Source organism: Equus caballus, chromosome 10, assembly GCF_041296265.1.
Source record: "Equus caballus isolate H_3958 breed thoroughbred chromosome 10, TB-T2T, whole genome shotgun sequence".
Classification (NCBI taxonomy): Eukaryota; Metazoa; Chordata; class Mammalia; order Perissodactyla; family Equidae; genus Equus; species Equus caballus.
In genome coordinates, this window is record NC_091693.1 from 89229517 (window position 1) to 89251578 (window position 22062).

Here is a 22062-nt window from a genome sequence, read left to right on the forward strand (position 1 = left end):
GAACCTGCGCACGCAACTCAATGTAAAACTTTGGCTTCATCTGCACACTAATCATTACTGAATGTTTCTGAAACATAAGGAGTCCAGCTCATACATCTATAAGGCTCTCGAGTCAGACAATGGAATACAACTAATTTCCATATACGCCTGGATTCTAAGAAACTGCATAATAACAAACCTTCTTCACTTAAAACTTCATCAACAGACTCCTAATTTTTAATATCTACCTCAATAAAGTGAACAATTAGACCCTTGACATTCAGACTTAACAATAATGGCTTCAACTATTTGAGAATGGTTTCAACTATACCCTAAATGTACACAGCTGATTATACTCAAGATTTTATTAAGGGATGTATCAGGATCTACTACTGAGAGACTGAGTCTAGCCAAATACAATCCATGACAATAAAGTTTCTATCTCCATTTGCCTTCCCTATTTTGCAAATGCACATACTGAGAAAGGTCTCTGTACTTCTCTTTCTAAATGTGAAAGGAGTATTGTTCCATATGGAAACAAAGTATATCCCAAAGGGATTCCAGTTGAAACCCAAAGAGAAAGAGAAAAAGGAAAAGAAAAAAGATGTAAACTTTAAAAGAAAAAAAAAGTTAAATAAATGTCCCCAATACATAAGACAGCATATTTTTTAAGTAGGAAACTGGTATACAACACAACATTGTAACTACCCATTATAGTTAAGCATACACACACATAGTTCTTATTTCTCTAACAAACTTTTAAAGGGAAAATTTGCCATTTTTACTAGTCAGAATGTACTTGTCTTAGCACTCAAATTTCTGGGAAAATGCTTTTGTTTAAACTTCACAAAATAGCCCACTTTACATTTCAAATAACTCATAAGAGGGTAAGAATTACACCAGATCTTCCTCAAAGTGAACAAAGAGTAACTTTAAAAAACTCTTTTTTGTTACTAAGTGACTACTACATTTTCAGAAAGGAAGAGAAGTAATGCTGATTCTCCATCATAATATTACGGCTGATAAGTTCCTGTATTAACATAAGAATAGGAGAATTAGACTAGAAATCTAGAATTCCTATATTCTCTAATAATAGCTTAGAATTATCCACTGCAAAATTTCCCATGTTCTCAGGAGAATAAGAAAAAATAATAATTAGTGGTTTAGGGAGTTTTATAAAGTATTTATCAACCCCTCAAAAAGTCACACCATATACCAGTAATCCTCCTAACAGACAAGTTGGTATTCTAAAATCAGTTGTGTAGAACAGACACAGAAACAGTCTCAAAATCAGGTAAAAAAACAACAGCTATTACCACTTACGACATTTTATTGGCATATGACAATTTACAAGAGTCCCTGTTGCATTATACATCACACTGAGTAAGAATCGTTTAGCCGTCTACATTCATTCTTATTGGGTAATATTTTTTCTCAAATTCTAATTCCCAACACTTGATTTTACCTGTGACAAAGGGAACAAGAGGAATTCCTTAAAGCAGGCTGCAATCCAAAACGCATATTTTGTTGTTATATTAAAATTCCTATGATGCTGAAAGGTATACAGACCTAAGGACTGAGTCATGGCCTTCTTAAACAGCTTTCTTAATCCTTTCTGGAAATATCCTTTGGTTCATTTTTATTTTCCTCCTCCAGGCAAAAGGAAGTCTGTTAGCACGGGTATCAAAGAGGTATTATTTTATTGTAAACAAATATCCTCACCAAGAGGAACCATTCAGCTTTTGTAACACGTCATGAAGTGTGGAGTTAAACTGTGGTTTAAAAAAATACATGCAGGCTACGTTTGATATGCTTGGCTCTGAAAAAGATCGCATCCACGACAGCATTCTACTGCAGTTCTTACAAATCACCCTGCGACCATATTCAGGGATGACACTGTCCTCAATTTTGAGAGAATAAAAGTAATCAAATCATGGATATATTTGAATTAAAGCAATTTCATTTAAATATAACCTGCTGATGGGACATAGTAGCTTTATTCCAACTCCCTATTAAATAATTTCTCAGCAAATTCCCTTTTTCCTACTGTCTCAAGTGAAAAAGCAAAACTACACATTTATAGTCATGAATAGAGAGATTCAGTGTCTAGCCAAATAATAACTGTTCAAATAAAAGCTACAATTATTTGTATAAAATAAAGAGGTTGTGAAAATTCTCCTATAGTGGAGATCAAATCCGTGTTTCTTTAGCATGTTAAATATTATTCTGACCAGGAGAACATTAGCTGTGTCCCGATTAATGCAACACATACCTGCTTTGACAGTATTTCCTCTTCTCTAACAGACAATTTCAGAAAGAAAAAATCAATAAGAAAAATCATACAATACTAAGGATCTTAGGGCCACAAACATCACACATATTGCGTTTTGTTTTCATTTTTCCCCTTACAGCTTTTAGCAAATGCTCCTGCTAATTAAAGTGTTAGAAGCATTACAAATCATCAGGTGAGGATGAAAGAGCCATGTTATTTAAGATCTTTCAAAGTTTACACGAACAGAATAAGCATCATCTCCTTTTAATGCAAACATATACAAACAATTCGGTTGGTGAATTAACAAATGGAATTTGATGACTCTTATATGTGCTCATAATGCAGAAAGACTTCACACTGAAATTCACTATCTTGAATTTTCATTCCTTTAAAAAGAGCTATCAGCATAAACATAAAGATAAAGGACCCTTAGGAAAAAAACCAAAAAGCCATTTTATAAACTGCAACTGAAATAGGGAAAAAAAATAAAAACCAAGTTATCAGATCAATGCTGCAACAAACTTCCTGTCAAAACTTTTTATTGATGACATTTGAAAAACAAGTTACTTAAAATACTACAAATGAACAGTATGCTCCAATTGCCTATTTTTCCTTATGGTCAGACTATAAACTAGTGAGTCGGCTGTCCAAAAGCTCAAATAAATATGTAAGATATGAAATCAGGTACATCTTTTTAAGGTATCAAGTTATTCTGCAGGATAATCCTCTTCCATACTAACACCAAGAATATAGGTTTTGTTCTTTTAAAACTCAGACATTCTGTCGGAATGGGGCTTTTATTTGCGGTATTATGACATTCCAGTTTCCTCTCTCAAATAGCCAATATCTAAGACCATGACTCAAACTTTCAAACAAGAATAGAAAGAAAACATTGAATTCTGAACCCAAATAGTAAAGGCTCCTAAGAATGGTTTTTATAGGCCACTGCTTGCTTTCAGTAAAAAAAAAAAGAAAAAAATAATTCTCATACTTTTCAACCTAACTTTTAATTGCTTGTACTTTTTAGCTACTGGTGAAGCTTTTTGTCTTCTCAACCATTCGCTCAAGTGTTAAACTACCTTAGTTTACCAAAGGAACAACTTTTTCTCTGGTACACTTCAAAAATTAGTCACCCTACAATGTAGTGTGTTTGAATTAAGGAAAATGTTAAGCAGACGCATATAATTAAAATAATTAGTGTGGTCTCTAAACAACTTCGGTTCAGGGATTTGTATGTAGAGCTAACGTTTACTTCAGAATAAACATTGACAAACAGGGAGGGAAGAGAATCAGAACTTTCACAGAGCTGTACTTGACCATATCTTATAGACAAAGCAGAATTACAATGCATGTAACAAAAACAGTAAAAGTATTTTTTTAAAAGTTGATAGTTACAAATATGGTACGTAACAATTTTCTACTTTATTTCAGTACGATTTTCAACATACAGTCTACTATTTTTTCAAGATATTTGAAGACTTAAAACAAAATTTCTATAGACTACTTGCAAACAGTAAAATTTAAGTAAAATGCTTACATTCTTATTTGAAAACAAAAATCAGGTAAAAAAACGGTAGGTGTAAGTTCTGCTCTCTGTTGCAATCTCACTTCAGATTTACTATTCCTAAAAAAAAAAACAGAGAAAATAGAGATTAGCAAAGGTGTATAGAGTGAAAATGATCTATGTTCTATAACCGTAATTGTTCCTAAAAATTAAATAATTGGTGCACCAAACACATGCAAGAAAATCTGTTAGAATCACTAACAGGTTGAAATTTTCTACCTTTTCTTCTTTGCGTCTGTCCTTCTTTTCTTCATTATTTTCCATGGTCTCTTCTTCATCTTCAACAATCCCGTCCCCTTGGTATTTGTCATGAGTCCATTTTGGACTGCTACCTGATTTTTTGAAGTTAAAGCGCCCTCTGCCACGTTGAAAAGTACCACGACCTCTTCCTCTTTTGGCCCAATAATCCACACCATCATCTCTGTCATCATGCTACAGAAAGGTTAAAACAATCATCACTGAAATGTCTTTCTTTGTAAGACAGATAATTATATTCCCAATCATAAGACATGGTATAAATCTTCTGAAGATTGGATATACGAGATTGGTAATGCTCTAAAACACAGTAAAACAAAACCAATAAAACAGAACTTTTCAACAAAAATATATTCCATTTTCAAAGCGAATAATTGTATCCTACTGCTTAGTAACCCAAGCATTGGGAGCTGTCCAGACAATTTTTTGGAGAAATCTCAAATGCTAAACTACTGCTGATTTTCAAATTTTTGACATTTTTGCTTTCCATTATAATTTCAATCTAAGTCCACTTGTTATTACACTGGATGCAAATGAGATAAAATAATATTTTTCCCCAAAAAATTACCTTAGTCATAAAAATGCAGCAAAGTCATTACAACATTATCAGTTAACATTTACTAAGTAAAATAAGTGGTATGAATTATACTTTACATGTAGGAACTGATTTTAAAATCCTACAAAGATCTAAATTTAAATCAGTGTATATTACACATCAATGTTCTGGTCTAGGGATCTCACAGGCTAAATGGTCCCCAGAGTAATATCTCAACTTATTTCTTCTTCACCAATCTCCAGTACTGCAGCTATTACACTCCAACTTTAATTTTTCATCAACTGTATCCAAATACACATTCCCCAAATTACCAACTGTTCCATTAATCAAAGCAATCTGCAAAACTGCAAAGTACTTGACTTTGTGGATAAGTAGACGAGTATTACATCCCAAAACACAAACGAAAAGCCAAAGTTCTCCTCTAATTTAATTAACTGCTGCCTAACTCAAACTTAAGCTTTTAAGTTCACCACCTACAAAAACAGGAGATGAGGCAAAATGATGCCTCTTTAAGAAACAAGCATAACACAAACAATGTTGCATAACTATGGAATACCGGTATTGATCTGCTCTCCCAAAGTCACTAACCTTTCTCCAAATATTACATATGATATATGAGCACCTTTTTCAAAACACAGAATGTGTCTTTGTGCATATTCATAATACATATGACTCTCCTGCACGACTTGTAATTAGAAGACTACATGAAAGAGCACTTGCCAATTTCTAATCTCTTTACTAAACCAGTGAAAGATCACTAGCTAGAGGTGGGCATAACTCCATAAAGAATGAATTTAGGAACTATCAAAAGTGTAAATTTCAATATGTCAGAAAGTTTCATTGTAAACCTGAAATAAACTATTTTAAATGTCTGCCACTCAACATGATGCCCATGCAATCACATAATTTCAGGCTTCCTTTTGGCATTAGCACACCCAGCTACAGTTCCTGCAGCCTGTGGTGTTTATATGGTATTCCATGGATTTGTGGGAAGAAGCAGAGGCATGAGTTTCAATCTTAACAGGAACTGTGTGAGTTGACTTCGTTTTAAAAAAGGGAGAGAGACAGCCTTGAAGGAAAACAGGGGATCTGTAAAAGTGCCTGGCCCAGCCTCTGACAAGTAAACATTGATTGAACCGTGGCAACAATGTTTATATGGTGTTTACTAACAGTAAGGCACTGCTCTGAGCACTTCCCATGTATTTATTCAGCTAATCCTCAGAACAACCCTGCAGAGTACTATGACTAATCCCACTTTGGATATAAAGAAACTGAGGCACAGAGAAATTGACTAACTTGCCCAAGGCCACAGAGCTAGTCCTTCCACCACCCCTTATGCCCATCACCCACAGAATACACTTCCCAGGTATCTTAGTGGTGGTAAATGAGTGCCATTTGAGGGAGCTAAGAGTTAGCAGACACACAAAAAGCAACGGCAAAGCTAGACACTGGAGTTAAACTAGGCATTACTTTTAAATATACAATCATCTGAAACTAGATAAAGAAAATGGCAGCTAAGTGATTAGGGTGTGTTTTTCAGAGTAATCTGGATGCTACCTAAGTGACATTTTGATACTAAGCATACAAACGCTTAATCCTCAAATTCTTATATCCAAGATTTTAGTCTTATTACAATTTTTAAAAATTAATTCAAAGATAAAGGGCCAGAAAAGTTTGATATTTATAATACACAGCCAAAAATATGTTAACAAAGAAGGCCACATTAGAACCAAGACATTCTGAATCCTCTCATCTCTTCTCTATAAAATGATCAAGTTTCAAAGGGTTAATTTATTAAAATTCCAACCCTGAACCTCCTTCCCCACTAGGGACTTTCTCCTCCTCAGACAACAGCATTAACACTGAGAACTCGCCCACTTCAGCACTTCCCCACTTGCTCCAACGCTTCATATACTCACCCCTCCACAGAATTTCAGGGTCTAGGACTATTACCTTTCCTGGAGGACTTAGCACTAAAAACATAACCATATCTTTGTATACATCCAAGTTTTGAGATGGAAAATTTCAGGAAAGAATGCAATAAATGTTACTATTACTTAGTATTGTTGGAAGAGTGATATGGTGCCTTCAGCACCCTGGCTCTGGAGCCCAATGCACGGGTTCAAACACTGACCCCACTCCTACTGGCCATGTAACTTTGGTCAAGCTGCCCAATCTCTGTACCTTGGATTTTCCATCTGTAAAAGCAATGGCCCCCCCTCAAGAGGATTTTGCAAGTATGAAATAAGTTAATACACGTAAAACACTTAGAATGGTGCCTAGCATAGTACATATGCTGAATGAACGTTATCTATTATTATCACCAAGTATTAATGTTTCGTTACTATGGGCAAAATTTTCATGCTGGTTGAGTATTCTAAAAGAATCCAGGAGAATGACTATAGTATTTGACTTCATTTCTTCTGAATTATATTTTTATCTCTATTATAAACCTAGCTGTCTGAAAAGTATCTTTACAGAAAATGAAAAATCTTTTAAATTTAAATATCCATGTAAAATCCAAAGTTGTCATTTACTTCTAGTGAACATTAGTCTGTGACAAATGCATATGTATGTCTTATATAGAAACAAAGATTTTTAAATATAGCCCAGAATAGGAATGTATAAAATGCTACTGCTACTTATAAGTGGATAAATTCTTAAAATAACACACACTTTGATTAGTAAAACTACTAATTATAGGCCAACCTAAAATGATTATGTCCCAATTTAAGGTAAAAGCTATATCAGATTCTGAAAGTACGCCACAGAAAGACGAAGGTCTAGCTAAATTAAATGTACGTAAATGTTAAAGGTGTTAAACAGTTAATTACTATCTCCTTCTTCACCTCTCATCACTTCCCTCAACTTTCTGACCTTCCACATTTGCTCCACTGTCTGGCACTGTTACTCTCACTCCTCACCCCACTTTTGAAAGGCTGGCCTTTTAGTCTCTTCTCTTCTGACTGGGAGATCTCACCATGGCTCTAACTGTGACCTGTAAGAGGATGGCTCCTAGATTTCTTTTTCCTCTCTCTCTATCTGCACTAGCAACTATCCATTGCACATCTCCACTTGATTTCTCTCAGGCACTACAAGAACAGAACTTAATCTTCTCCTCAAATGGGCTTCTTTCCCCTGTATTCCGCATCTTAGAGAGATTCCTTCTTCTCACTACAAACAGGCAACTGGTACATCCCTAAATAAGTCCTCATAAACGTTACTTTAACTTTCCTCAAATCTAGCCCCTTAGGTTCAGACACTCAATATCTCTCATATGTAACTGTTCTCAAAACCACAGTTTTTCTAAAATCTGCTTAAAATCCAAATGTATTAAAACATCATGGCCTTCCACAACTTGGCTCCTGCTTATTCTCAATTTTCCCAAACTTACACCAACCATCTAGGCACCTGGGAGTTCTCTGTAGGGGAATGTTTCACTCCTTGTGCTATTTCCAGTACACCTGCCCATCTTTTAAGCTCAAGATTCAAGCCAGTTCCTCTAGCAAGTTTCTCCTGATCAATCTCCCCTTCGCAGTAATCCACTATTTCCACCTTTGGAGGAAATCCCCCATACAGATTTAGAATTTCTATTTCTCCATTACTGGTCTCTAAGCCAAGAAATGGAACCATGGTATTTGTCTCTCCATCCTTAGTACTTAGCATAAAGAGCAGTCTGTTAATACATAAATTCTTAAATCAAAAAGAAAACGGATCCTTTATACTTTTATATAACTGAATGAAATGCCTTTCACTTTCTGGATTATCAGCTCAAGTAACCCAATCAATGATAAATTTTGCCTCAGAGGAGGCATATGTTGAGCCAACATATTATGTGCGCTGTAAAAATCTAACTTTTTTGGACTCTTGGTCATTAAAGTACCCAAAAAAGAAACAAATGGAAATTAACTTTCAAAACAACTATATTGCCCATTCTCCAAACAAAACATAGATCTACTTCAGAATACAGCTCTATCTTTTAACTTAGCAAATATGTCATGGTCATTCAGGTTTATTCAAATATATTCATAAAAAGCCAAATGAAAGACACAATTCTGTAAATCCAGCACTATTTTCCATCTTGTTTCAACAAAACAATTAGTCCTCAGAACTAGTCTCTGAAACATGACTTCTCTGAGAAGCTATAACAAAAATGAATACTTCTGGTAAAAGTTGGGGTATTTTCTTAAGTCTCTGTCTATAATGCAGGACAGACTCTTTTCTCCCATGCCAAACTGCAAGAAATTTCCATCATTACCTAGAGAATCTTTCAGGACCCACCTCCTCTAGCTTCATCCCTTAGAAAACTATTTCAGGGGGAAAAGCATTACAAGGAAGCATAAACTAGTATATCCAGCAACTTTCCCATAAAGTCATCTTTCATCTTCCTTTTACTCCAATGAAAGTTAACAGCCTCCCTGAGATCCTTAATTACATATACTGTGAGAATTCTTCTCATCTTTCACTTTAAAAAATCGCTATGATGATGGAAGGTAAATCTTAATGAGAAGTGTCTACATCTTTCACTGTCTTATAGACAGATATGAAACATGCTAATGTTCTTTCCTAAATGTGGCTACCAAATCAGGTGTATTTTTAGGTTACCCTGATCAGCCCACAGGTGATGTTAATAAAGTATAAACAGGACTAAAGGGACTGACATTTTCAAAACTTCAAATCATCTGGGTAATGAATTTTTAACAAGGTTTCTGGCATTACTGTGAAAGTTCTCATGGTAGTGGATACCTGTACTCAAACGTATGCACCCAGTATGCTTTGAAAATTAATGCAAACCAAATAAACACAGATTTCTAACACCCACCAAGAAGTACTTCTTGCTCTTTGGGGTATATTCTGGATCCCATTCCTCTTCCTTCGGTCTCTTTTGAAAAGTAGTATTTGAGTTGTTTGGACCAGTATTTGTCCCAGCAAAAACTCCTCTGGCTCTTCCTCTGCCTCTAATTCGAAACTGATTAACATTAACAAAGTTGTTTAGTAATGCAATAAAAAGGTATTTAGTTACATGCAAATTCTAATTTTACTGCAGTAACAAAACAAATATTTCCTAATTTCCTTCCTAAATCTCAATTTCATAGCCACTGAGGATGGAAAGCATGGCCATTTTTACATCATAGGCAAAAATTCTGCTTACTGAAAGCTGAGTAAGTTAAGAAATGCACGGTCAACCTAAGTGTTAGAATATTGCACTTTCATGGCCTGAATTAATATCCGAAAATAATCATGTTGGTTCTTTTCTCTTTTACTAGCCAAAAGAGTTGTCTAATTCCTTTGAATTATCATAGGAGCCCAATGTGTTCAACTACATCTGTCACCATATAAGCAAAGCTCATCTCTTTTCCAAATTATCTAATTAATGAACCCTACTAATAACCAACTAGATACTCGCCCAAGGTAGGAATCTGAATCTAGAACTTAAAGAGTCAAGAAGATGCACTGCTATGAAGTCATTAACTCAATAACTCTAACAAATTTATGGAAACGTGGGGATAATGTGTATGCTATGTAGAATAAAAAGAAAAGTTATATAACTTCTATGATTCACATATAAGGACTTGAAGAAAATAGGCAAAAAAGGAAACAGATGTAATACAGAGATGAACATATGAATTTTTTCAAAGTTTTAAAACATCTTTTCAAAACATAAGTGATTAAAGACTTGGATCTAAATCAGTAACTTTCCTTGACTCTTGGGTCTGTAAGCGCTATGTACACTTACTGATCCCAAAGTTAAGAAAAGTATCTGGTTCATATACATGCTTCTAGATCTCAAAATGGCATCTCTCTTATGTTTTTTCTAAATCGGGCAAAAACATTTATTTTTCACTCTGTGTACAAAGAAAGCACTGATTCCCGCTCCAGCCCTTCCTCCCTTCCCCTAAATGGCATTTCTTAATGAAGAAGATACTTCAAATACAATCTCGTTTTTGAGCCTAATTCTGATGTAGGAGTAAGGACTCACAGAACAATGTCTAAATCATGTACTTTACTTTCCTTAGGTACAGTGCTCTACGGTAAAGTGCTATCAAACCATCAGAGACAGTTTTATTACTTACAAAGGTTCCTCGTGGTCGGCTAACTCCCGCAAAGCCTGAGTATTCCTTCAGTTCATGATGAGTTTTAAATTCTTCTTCTCTTTCCTTCTTACTCTCCTTTTCTTCTCGAGAGCTGGGAGAAGAAGGTGATGCTGATGAAGATGAAGATCGAGAATGATCTTGCTCTCTACTTTTATGTTTACTGCAAAATAAAGAAAAAAAATAAGAAAATATGTGCTATTTTTAAAAAGATAAGACTTTGTTGTATCTTATAATAAGAGGGATATTTTTAAAGTCAAAAAAACTATCCCCTATTAAAATTATCACATAACTAAAATGATTGGGTGTTAAACTTTGACAGTCTGTCTCCATTCTCCTTCAGTATCTGTTTTACATCACTACTGAAAAACAGGCTATGGCTTGCCAGTTAGAAACTAGCAGTCTGGAAACTTCAAGAATAAGGTTCAGTTCTTCAATATTTTTAACTTATTTTTTTGTTATTTTAAGGAAAGAAAAAGAAGAGTAGGAAAACGTAAGAATGTTCTTAAGGCAAGTTTCAAAATGACTGCAGTTTGTACACCCTGAGTGAGAACACCTGGTATGGTTTGGGCCATAACTCTGTTATTGAAATAAAAAGCATATGACATTACAAATACAAGTCATAGATAAAAAACCACAAGTAACATCCAGCATTTACCTAATGAATAGCAAGAAAAACGATCATCTATGATACTTAGTATTCCTATTATTTATTTGACTCTACATGATGCTAATTGAACACCCAAAAAGGCCATACCTGCAGTAACTCTTACCACTGCTAACAGTATCCACGGAAACATTACTTTGAAAGACTAAGACACATTGCTATTCATAACAACTAGTCCTTCCTCCCCCCATCTCTCCCATGTTAAACCACTAGTTATCAGTTTAAAATTCTTGTACTCTGGGTGTTATGAGTTGAAAAAGTGCGGAATCAAGCATAACGAACCAAAGTTCTTACACAAACTGTTTCTAGAAATGCACTGCATTGAAGTCCAACCTCCTGATGTAGCCTGGATAATAGGACACATTAATTTGTCATTTTTTTTTTCAGTGTTAGCTTGCTATTCCAAAGTTTTTGTCCTCATCCACCATAAGCCGTGTAAAAGACAAATACATTTTTGCTGTAAAACAAATAATTTTAATTGTTTAAATTTAAACGTTCGATTACACAGTCAAAATTGAAAGCAATTAAGCTGACAATTATTAAAGGCTAATTAGAAGCTAAAACCTAACTCACACAGTTTTAACAATTACCTGTCATCTTTGTAAGATTTGTATTCCTTGTACTCTTTTGGAGTTTTTTCCTGCTTTCTTGATCCACTGGATTCCCTGGAGCCCTTGGAATCCCCCCGTTCTTTACTTCTTTCTTTTCTCCGACGATCAATGTCATGCCGAAGATCAGCAGAATCACACCTTAATTTTTTATCTCCCTATAAAAGATAGATGTAAAATACAGATTTCAGGGGAGATATAGAAAAAACATATACATATATATACACACACAGAGCCAAATTTTACGCCCGTTTCTAAAGTGGTATTTTAGTATCAGAGAAGAATGGGTCATAACATACCACTTCCATACTTAGTTTTTGTTTGAAAATGTACTCCACTGTTTTACCAAACATTTGTGTACACAATGCAGTGGAACTGGGGAAGTTATTAAAAGCTAAATTATCTTGCAAATGTCATAGGTTTTTGTTCAAACCAATCCATAATGAACTTTTGTACAGTAAAATTATTATTTTTCCACTCAGCATATCCTCCTCATCATCCCTCACTCTTTCAGATGATGTTGCTTTTTCTTTTTTAATAGTTGAACAACGATAGACTCTGCAATCTATAGTTGTGGTGTAGCCATCTGCCTATAAAGTTAAGAGATTCTAAATGATTCTCATTACTTAAGCCTCATTATCATCAAGCTCTTCCCAAATAAATTGACCAACCCAATGAAAATCACTTCAAAAATAAGAATTCTGCAATTTCCATAACATGCAAGTGAAATATGATTAATGAAACCAATTGAGGTTGAACAGGGTAGAAACAAAGCCAGAAAGATATTATTCCCAATCCTGTACTCAGTATCTTGGGCCATATACTGCCCTTTCTCAATTCAGGTATTGCAACGGACATTAGTTTAACTGGGTCACAATTCACCTCCTTCTTGTTCCATTGCTTTTTCAAATACTATATAATTTAGGAAGATGGAAAGAGGCATCTAGGAATGAAGAAAAATTATACATCAGTAAGATGCTAAGCAATGTGGACATCCTTGCTAGTATTCAACAATAAGAAGTACTTACTCTGGGAAGTCTAGCTATAATATTCATAAGCATTCATAAAACTGAAAGTATAAATATATCTCCAAACAATATCAACTACTCACCTATTTGCTCCCAGGGTAACAAAGAAAAAATCTAACCAAGATCAAAAACCTTCCTATTCACCTAGGTATTTTACCAAGCCCACAAGTAACAAGACGATGTAAGTCAAAGTACTTTGTAAACTCCAAACTCCATATACATTAATTACACATTAACATACATGTTAATTATCCATTCAGATAGGAAGATGAAAAATAAAAAGCAATGTGTTATCCATCAGTAATCTCCTTTTTTTCTCCTCCAGAGCAAAGTCTGGTCTGAGTAATGAGGAGAGAAGCAAGATACTCACTGTGTCAAAGCACAAGGATAGAATAAACTGTTGGCAAAACAAAATTAACCAACATTGAACCCAAGGTATTCAAAGTAAAAGCCAAAATTAGTATTCACTTCTCAGAATCTGTTTTTCAAAGATCAATATGCCCCATGCAAAGAAACCACTTTCTTTCTAAGCTCTAAATTCCGTATCTGTTAACAGCATGCTCTATTAAATAATGTGTATACTTCAACTGTTATTAACAGCTTCTAGTAATCAAAGTGTTAATGTTTTCATAATAGTCCAATTATTCAACAATTCTGCAAGACAGATGTATTCTCATTTTTCTGATTCGAAAGCCAATGTCCAAAAAGCTAACATTTTTCCAAATATCATAGAGACAGTACTTGTTGACAGCGAGAACTGTAACGAAGCAGTGCTCCAGAGCCCCTAACCTTTCTATTACGACACAGTTGCTCCCTTTCTACTCTCCCCACGTTTCTACTAGACTTTTATGGCCTGTCACATGACTAGTCTACCTAGAAAATGTCCATTTCAAATTATTAGAGTGTTATCAAGCAGAGTCCTCCTAACGACTGAATGCCATTCTCACAGAGGGCCCCTACGCCGTCATTCACAGGCTCCTCTCAAATTTAAAAGCATTCTTGCCCCAATCCACAAATATTCCAACAGTGACACACAGTTTTTGTTCCAAATGCTCATTTGTAATTGAGTTCTTAGAATGCTTATTTCTTAGTCCAGATCAAAAATGCCCAGTAATAGGAATTACTTCTTGTTCTCTGTGTGAAGAACCTAGAAATATTTAGGCACACATAAATTAAGGAATATTTATTCTGGCTCACCCATTTCACCTCAAAACTTTATAGAAACCCTAATATAATTTGTATCTTTGCTTTTATAATTTCCCTTTGTCTACCCATTGATTCTCTACCCTTTTCTTATAACTAATTTCTTCTTTTCGTTAGCATTTTAAAAAATTACTCTTGGTTTAACTTAGAAACATAGTATAGTGTCAGTTTAATTTCTTCTAAGAAGGAACACTATCATAAATATATATAACATATTCACAAGTTAAAAATAGAAAATATCTGTAAACATTTTGCTCAGAAAAACTGTGCTTAGTAAAACATCATTAACTATGCTGAACTTAACACGAAAAAAATGTCCATTCAAAACATACCTTTTGATTTTCTTCTTTAAAAACTCTCTCTTCCCCTGCTAAACGAGTATGCTTCCTCAGGGCACTTGGAGAGATGTCAATTCTCCTTAATGTAAAATAAAGTATATTTGTAGTCACATTTTTACAGTTTCAAAAAATCCTCAGAATTATCCATTTTTTGTAAAGGAAACACCAGACAGTTATTTCTCTCCCAAAGGACTAATTTAGCATAGTAAGAGTATTAACCTAATTCCTAACAGACAATTAAGAAAAACTGTTTATTAAAAATGAACTAAATTGCTTCAGCCATATTATTTAGATATAAATGAAGCCTGATCTTTTAAAACATCAAACTTATTTTATCATCAAAAAAGGAAAACTATGTTTTGATTAAATTGAGGATTATTTTGTATCAATTACCATACAACAGTAACACATCAATATCAATAGGATTATTTGTTCCTAAGTATGTCCAATTTTACTACATATTCACTGGCTCTTTAGTTCTGTCTGGGCCTTTCCTTGCCTTTTTAAGCTAGTGTCAGTTGCAACTCCCCAGTGGTTCTTCACCAGCCACCATCAAAATCAGACCTACTACGTAATAAGCACTGAGTTAGATACTTCATAACCAATACTACTAATTGTCACCACAACCCTGCAGAACAGATAGGGTTATACTTATTTTCTAGATGGGAAAAAAACTAATGCTCAGAGATTAAATAACTTGTTCATCACAGTCCAATGAAGTGACAGAGCCAGGATTTGAACATAACTGTCTGACTTCAACATTCATGCTCTTTTCCTGAAAAACAGTTCTGCCTCTCACCAAGCACTTTTATTTTACAAACTTACTGGAAGTAAATTAAATTCAAGGGTTAGTCTAGGCATCCAACCCCCTCCCAAAAAGCAAATGTGGTAACTATTGAATTCCATACTGGGGAGCAATAAGAGTATTTTAGTTCTAACAACCAGCTTAAACCAAATAAACTGAAAGTTAAGAAGAAACAGTAAATTACAAACTTTTGAGGACTACAATATATTTATTCAAGGTATAGATCAGGAATGAGATCAAAGTTCCTTGGTATCATGAAGATAGCACAGCTCTAACACAATCTTGTGTAAACAACGTCCTTCCACGCCCACGCAGCAGTGCACACACCTGTGGATCTCGGGGCTCTTCTGGCGGGCGCTGTGCTCTTCCGTGGCTTTCTGATACGAAGTGAACCTCTCGTTTAGGGTCATTGCAGCAGATTTGAAGTATTGCTCTGTTGGTTTAGGAGAAATACTGCCCAATTAATTGTCTTTACTTTAAGAGAAATTTTCATTTGTGACAGAAGGGCGTGTAGCAGGTGAAAAGGAAACAAAAATACTCAAGAAACCTAGTAGAAGAGAATCAAGTGTTACAGAGAACTCCTACTCTGGCCCTTTTAACTTCCTGTAGCTCAATAGGGCTACTGACACAAAGTCCTCACAGGTCCCTGTCAATACTACACACACTCCAAGAATAACAGATTAAATTGAGAGATCTCTACTTCCATTTTAATAATGCACTACTTCCTCAACTAGAACAAAAAGAAACAATATGTGAAGGGCCTTATACCATGCCAATATGAACCAATGAAGTTCCTTCAAGTAATCATTTGCAGAAAACAAAAAAATACTGATATAACTACACACCAGGTTCTGGTAAACTAATAGAATTATTTCATCAAGAACTACGTTGACAACAAAATCTGGATTTAAGAAAAAACTGAATACTGCCATTTCAACTGGAAAAATATTTTTTAAATTAACGTTCACTAACACTCCAAAAATCTGGCATCTTGGCAAACCTGACAGCACACTCAATATTATCATCTTGTCTTTCTTTTAACGATTTAAAAATTAGTAATATCAATACTGATTAGTTTTTTAAACCAGTTCAAGATACGCTGTGAATGTAAAATAGAAAGACATATAAAGTCATGAAATGTTACGTTACGAAGCAAGCTATCCGCTTAACAGGTCAACATATATCTGTGTCAACTTACCGCCCAGTATCCAGCACATGTCTCATAACCAATCATTAAAACTTGAAACGGCCACTACAAGGGTAGTGCCTCAATCATAATTCCATGAAACCCAGGAATTTGAGCTAGCAACTCAGTTTTTATGCCATTTTTGCCAGGAAGACAGAAGATTCAACTTTGCCTGTATCTTTCAACAGCTATTTTACTTTGAAACATGGATTTTGCCATTTCAAAACATATTCCAGGACCTAGTTACAATGAAAAAGAAAACATCACTGGGCATTTTCAGCTCTATAGTAAGTAAGAGCTGTTTAGATCGGTTGCACAATACCAATAATGAAACATAACTACAGTTCTTTAAAAAAAAAAAAAAAGAAAATGAAAAAGAAAAAATTTTATCAAAACCTGATCTCAAAATCCAGCAATAAATTGTAAAATGTGGAGACAGGTCAAAAAAAGGTGAAAAAAGAAAAACTGTTAATGTTTTATATTTTACGTAATGGTAGTATGGTCATAAACTGGTTCACAAACCTAGTTATAGCCAAATAACAAAACTCCTTTGTTACCATGTTTAAATAAAGACAGTCAAAAAGAAATTTATTAACTATTCACTGTTTTGAAATATCCAGTGCATATAAAAACTGCTAGTGACAAGTTTCAGCTATTATAATGAGTTGTTCTCATGCCAAAGACAAACTTTTTAAAAAAAAAGGCTTTTAAGACCACAGCCATGGAGATTCCCAGGTAAGAATTTATTTCATAATAAGCAGCCTTATAAACACAAAAACAAAATAACAAAAACAAAACTTAACCTAATTGCCCAAAAAGTCATACCCTAAAACCTTTGAAAAGCAGTAACTTTGTAACTCAAATTACACAGTGGTGAAAGTAGAAGATCATTACTTTAGTTGAAATGAACACCCTTATCTTTAGGACCTAAAGAAATGTCATCATTATTATCCTAATTAGTCATTATTCACGTAAGCAGTACTTATCTAATACACTTACAAATTTCTTGACCTATTTCCCCTTTAAAAATCCTAATATATATTTTCTGCTTTACCATTTAAAAAAGATAAGTATTATAACAAATTAAGTAACACAAAAATATAGAAAACTAATACCATTTTTCCACTGGTTACAGGTTTCTTTAAAAGTTGAGAAGAAATTCTTAATAAATAATAGTAGCAATACTGCCTCACTTTGTTATAAATGTATGCCAAGAGTACATTATCACATATGATACACAAGCAGTAAGACAATCTGTAAGCATTCTGCACTTACAATATAACAGCACACTTCAAAAAGACTTTGAGCATTAAATCAATCTACATCCTGTTTCATCGTGATATAGGCTTGGAAGGTATGTTTTTAACTATTTAGCATTTTAATCACTTTTTATTAAGTATCTTTATGGGTCTTAATGCTAGCAAGAATGGTATCTCTTTCATGAAACACTATTTTTCCAAATGTTTAATGGTGTCTAGGCATCTTGCCAGCCCTGGGGTACATTAATTATTAGGCACAACTCGGGTTTTTTTTGCAAGAGAAATTTAATTCACAATACTAAACATACTAAACATACCTTTAACATGATGAACCAAGGACACAATGTGTTGAATAAATGACTCTGAAGTGCTTTTGCTGGCCTGTGGCAACTTAATGTGGTCAAAGATGGATCGGAATTCTTGCTCCTTCTTGACAGAATGGACAAGTGTACTAGCAAGTAGCCTGTCTTTAGTCAAGGAAGCAGGTCTGGAGCATATCGGTAACAAACACACACACACACAAACAAAATATACCATAGGTTTGAATATGAAAATTGGAAGTATATTTAGAAAATAAGATAATTAACTAGAACATTAAATAACCCCACCCCGCCCCCAATTATTTACTGGGTGTCAGTGTGGAATTACCTGTTAGAATCGTCAAGAGGAACAGGTGCCATTTTGAGTTTGACTTCAGGACGATGAGAATCACTGGCTATCATTTTGATCCTGAGTGGGCTCTCCTCTCTGAAGGTAGACTTTTCTCGTGCATCCAGATTCTTGTGTAGAGGGGGACTGTAATCAAAGAGGTCTTTGAGCTTTTCAGACTTTACCTGCTCAGGTGACTGAGTTTCTTTCTTTACTGTTATTCTCTCAGAACTTTTGTCGTCTTCCTTGTGCTTATCTTTTGTAGTGCTAGGCCTTTCCACTACATATCCAGTCTCTTTAAGTTTATAATTTTTTTCTTCTCTAAATCCATCACTTTCTCTATTGCCTTTCAGTGAAACTTTGGACTTGTACTTGGGTCCTTCCTCCTCAGTATTCCGATGAGATGTAGTAGCAAAATTTTTACCCTGATCTGCAAGGACTGACTTCCTGAACTGTCTGTAATCCTCTGTCTCCTCTGTGTCATCCCCTTCTGAATCATTAAATTTTTGTTTTCCAGACTCTTTATCACTGAAGTAATCTAGAGCTTCCTGATCTTCCCATTCTCCCTCTGCCCTCCCTTTCTCTGATCCTTTCTCCTTTGGAGTCTCTTTATCCCTGGTATTACCCCTATCAAGCAGGAATACTCTAGACTCTTCATCTGTGAACCTGTGAATAAGCAAAGAAGAGGATGGTAACTCTGGATTGCATTCACTGTGGATCACTTGCATACTCAAATGTGTTGCCCAATACCACAGGACCAGTAATAAAAGAAAAAAAAACCCTACTGCAAAGTGCTTTTTCAGATTCCACTTTTAAAAAACATTAAAAGCATCCACGTAGCACTTACGTACTGAGTTTTTAAAAATAAATTTACATATGAGACTCCCTAAAGTTTAAAAAGTAAAGCCATTTTCAAAAACCTGTTCTGTTCAGTCACAGACCACAATTCTGCACTAACAAATCCAAATTTCCAGAGATTCTATAACATACAACAAAGCTTAAATTTAATTTCTGAGGTTAAGAACCACTAATAAACAATATACATATCTATTAGAATTCTACTTATGATTATATTTAAAATTCCAGACTCTTTCATTTACTTATCTAATAGAAAAAAACTCACAAAAGTGTACTTTAATGTAGTTGATAACATTAGATAGTTAACTCTATGTGACTCACAAAACAGTTTATAGTTTGCTGTAGAAAATGACTGTTTCTGGCAGTATTATGTAGAAACTACATATCAGTTCAATAAAAAAATTAATCCTAGATTGTAAAGCACTAGCCCATAAACAGAATGCTTGCTCTATTTCCTCACTGATAAGTTGATCATACTACTTTAGCAACCAATTTTCATTGTCTTTTAGCAAGCCTTAGCAACACTTGAAATTAGAATTTAAATAAAGTATCTGTTTAAAATGCCACTAAAGTCAGTAAGAAATACCTTTATCTTTTCTGTAGTTAGGCAGATTTATTAAAAATGACAGCTGGACTGTTTACAATAGCACACAAGTAAAAACATGTAATATAACTGTATTAATTATGCAGGCCACATTATAATGATGAAGAGAACAAAAAAGCATTTAATGTTTTAATACTGAGAAAACTAATTTCTGAAAGTTTTTACACGTTTACACTAGTCAATTTATACTACTCAATTTCTCTTTGTTTACATTCTTAATTCTGGACTGAGTGAAAATGGACAAAACTAAAAGGACGAATATAAATTAGTTTCTATTCAAACACAACTTCTGAAGTTAAACAGATTAAGTAAAGACAATTAGGAATTATCAAGGAGGAAGTCATGAGTTAAATACACATCACCATGGAATTTTAAGTTTATACTTATAAATTCAAAGAACGAAAGTATTAATATTATAATCTCAATTGTATACCTTAGTTCTTACCTTTTTAAGAATTTCCCCGTCTTTGCAGTTTCCTGATCTCCACCATCAGGATAAAATGAGGAACGTCCCCTAGCCTCATCTCTAGGAGCATTCTGTGGTGTGATTGTCTTTGCAGGGCTTCGTCGAGAAGGGATGTGATGAATTGGACTATTCTGAGAAGGACTGTATCGACTAGATCCATTTCCAACAGAACCAGACCCAGACCTTTCAGGACTATGCTGAATGGAATGTGAATGCTGAGAGGGAGTATTTTTTGCAGAGTGGACTGTACTGAGCATGGGGGCATCAGAGCAAGATGAACTCTGGCTGGGTGGTGTAGCAATTGGTGAAGGACTATGGGGTGATCTGGGACTATTATCATAAGCTGAAAGGCCAGGCCAAATATCACCAGACGTGGCTGATGATTTATTAAACTCATCAATAGATTCAGATGGGTCATGTTCAAATGTATCTTTCGGTTCCTCCTGTGATTTACTTTTCAAAGGACTCTCTTCTTGAGGCTCCCCTTCAGCTTTTTTGGTTTGTTTTTCCTGAGACCCTCGCCTTTTAGAGACAGGAGATTTGCTATATGGGGATGAAGAACGAGAAGAGGATGATCTTGGAGACCTAGAGGATCTATATGACCGGCGAGATCTGCTTCGGGATCTCTGAGAAGACACGGATCTTCTTTTTGGACTCCTGGAACGTGAGCGACCTCGTCTAGGACTCCTAGAGTGTCTTCTGTTCCAGACAGGCCTATAACCACCTCGATGATATCTACCTCCTCCTCCTTGATAGTACCCTCTACCCCTTCCTCTGTACCCATAAGGTCGTCTCATTCCTCTATTATTTCTGTAATCTCGGCGATAATCTCTAGAATAAATACGATCTCTACTACGAGATCTTGAATATGTCCTGGATCGAGACCTAGAACTAAAAATGAAATAAATATCAATGCAAGAAAAATACACTATTCCATCCTACCATTCTAAATACTTCTGGTTGAATATAACATAAATAAACTTAAAGCCAAAAACATACATTAAAAAAAACCTCTCATTTATACACAAGTAAAAGTTTACTGTTTTCAACGAAAAAAGTTTCACTTCTAAGGTAAATATTGAGCATAAATTAAAGGCCTTAGGAATGAAGGCACAGAAATAGGGGGGGGAAAAAAGGTCGGCATTCCAACAGGACATTCTAACAAATTATAGGAGATGTATGCAGACAATTAAAGTGATAGTGTAAAAGAATATTTAATAGCACAGAAGAATACTCGTAAGTGAAATACTACTGGCTAAATGCATACAAAATATAAAGTTGGGCCTAGAAAAATAATACAGAAAAGTCACAACTAATATTTATTCTTAATGAGATTATCATCACTTTTATTTTCAACTTGCGGTTTCTATATTTTCTATGCTAACTATGTACTACTATCTGAATGAAGACAACCTGAGTTAATCATTTTTAAACAAAAGAATAAATTTATTGAGACCTCAGAGTCAGAAATGAGAAACTATGAAACAATATGCAGACTGTTTAATGCCAAATAATTTTTACATTATCCAATTCATCTCTTAACTCTAGAGATAAATATAAGAAATCCACTATATATTGCACAGTATACTAAGAATCTAAGATCTGGAGTGAGACTAACTAGATTCTAATCTAAATTCTGCCATTTACTTAGCTTGCAACTTGGACAACTCTCAA

At 34.6% G+C, this 22062-nt stretch overlaps 1 protein-coding gene across 20 annotated transcripts in view; it reads right to left on the bottom strand.

Moving 5' to 3' along the window:
- Positions 1 to 1291: 1291 nt before the first annotated feature.
- Positions 1292 to 22062, bottom strand: part of BCLAF1 (BCL2 associated transcription factor 1) — a 28942-nt gene continuing 8171 nt past the window's right edge. For 2 of the 20 annotated variants that reach the window (XR_011422267.1, XR_011422269.1), the window contains 11 exons: positions 20368 to 21279; positions 18461 to 19126; positions 18130 to 18299; positions 15695 to 15800; positions 14557 to 14641; positions 11976 to 12151; positions 11680 to 11842; positions 10701 to 10881; positions 9449 to 9595; positions 4035 to 4247; positions 1292 to 3875 (listed from right to left, as the gene is read on the bottom strand). Coding sequence is in view for 15 of the 20 variants with exons in the window: in XM_023651170.2 (XP_023506938.1) it covers positions 3870 to 3875; positions 4035 to 4247; positions 9449 to 9595; positions 10701 to 10881; positions 11976 to 12151; positions 14557 to 14641; positions 15695 to 15800; positions 18130 to 18299; positions 18461 to 19126; positions 20368 to 21279 (2662 nt within the window). In the remaining 5 variants the exon portion in view is untranslated. The remainder of the gene's footprint in view (positions 3876 to 4034; positions 4248 to 9448; positions 9596 to 10700; positions 10882 to 11679; positions 11843 to 11975; positions 12152 to 14556; positions 14642 to 15694; positions 15801 to 18129; positions 18300 to 18460; positions 19127 to 20367; positions 21280 to 22062) is intronic. The other 18 variants (XR_011422268.1, XR_011422271.1, XM_023651170.2 and 15 more) reach the window with 10 other exon arrangements.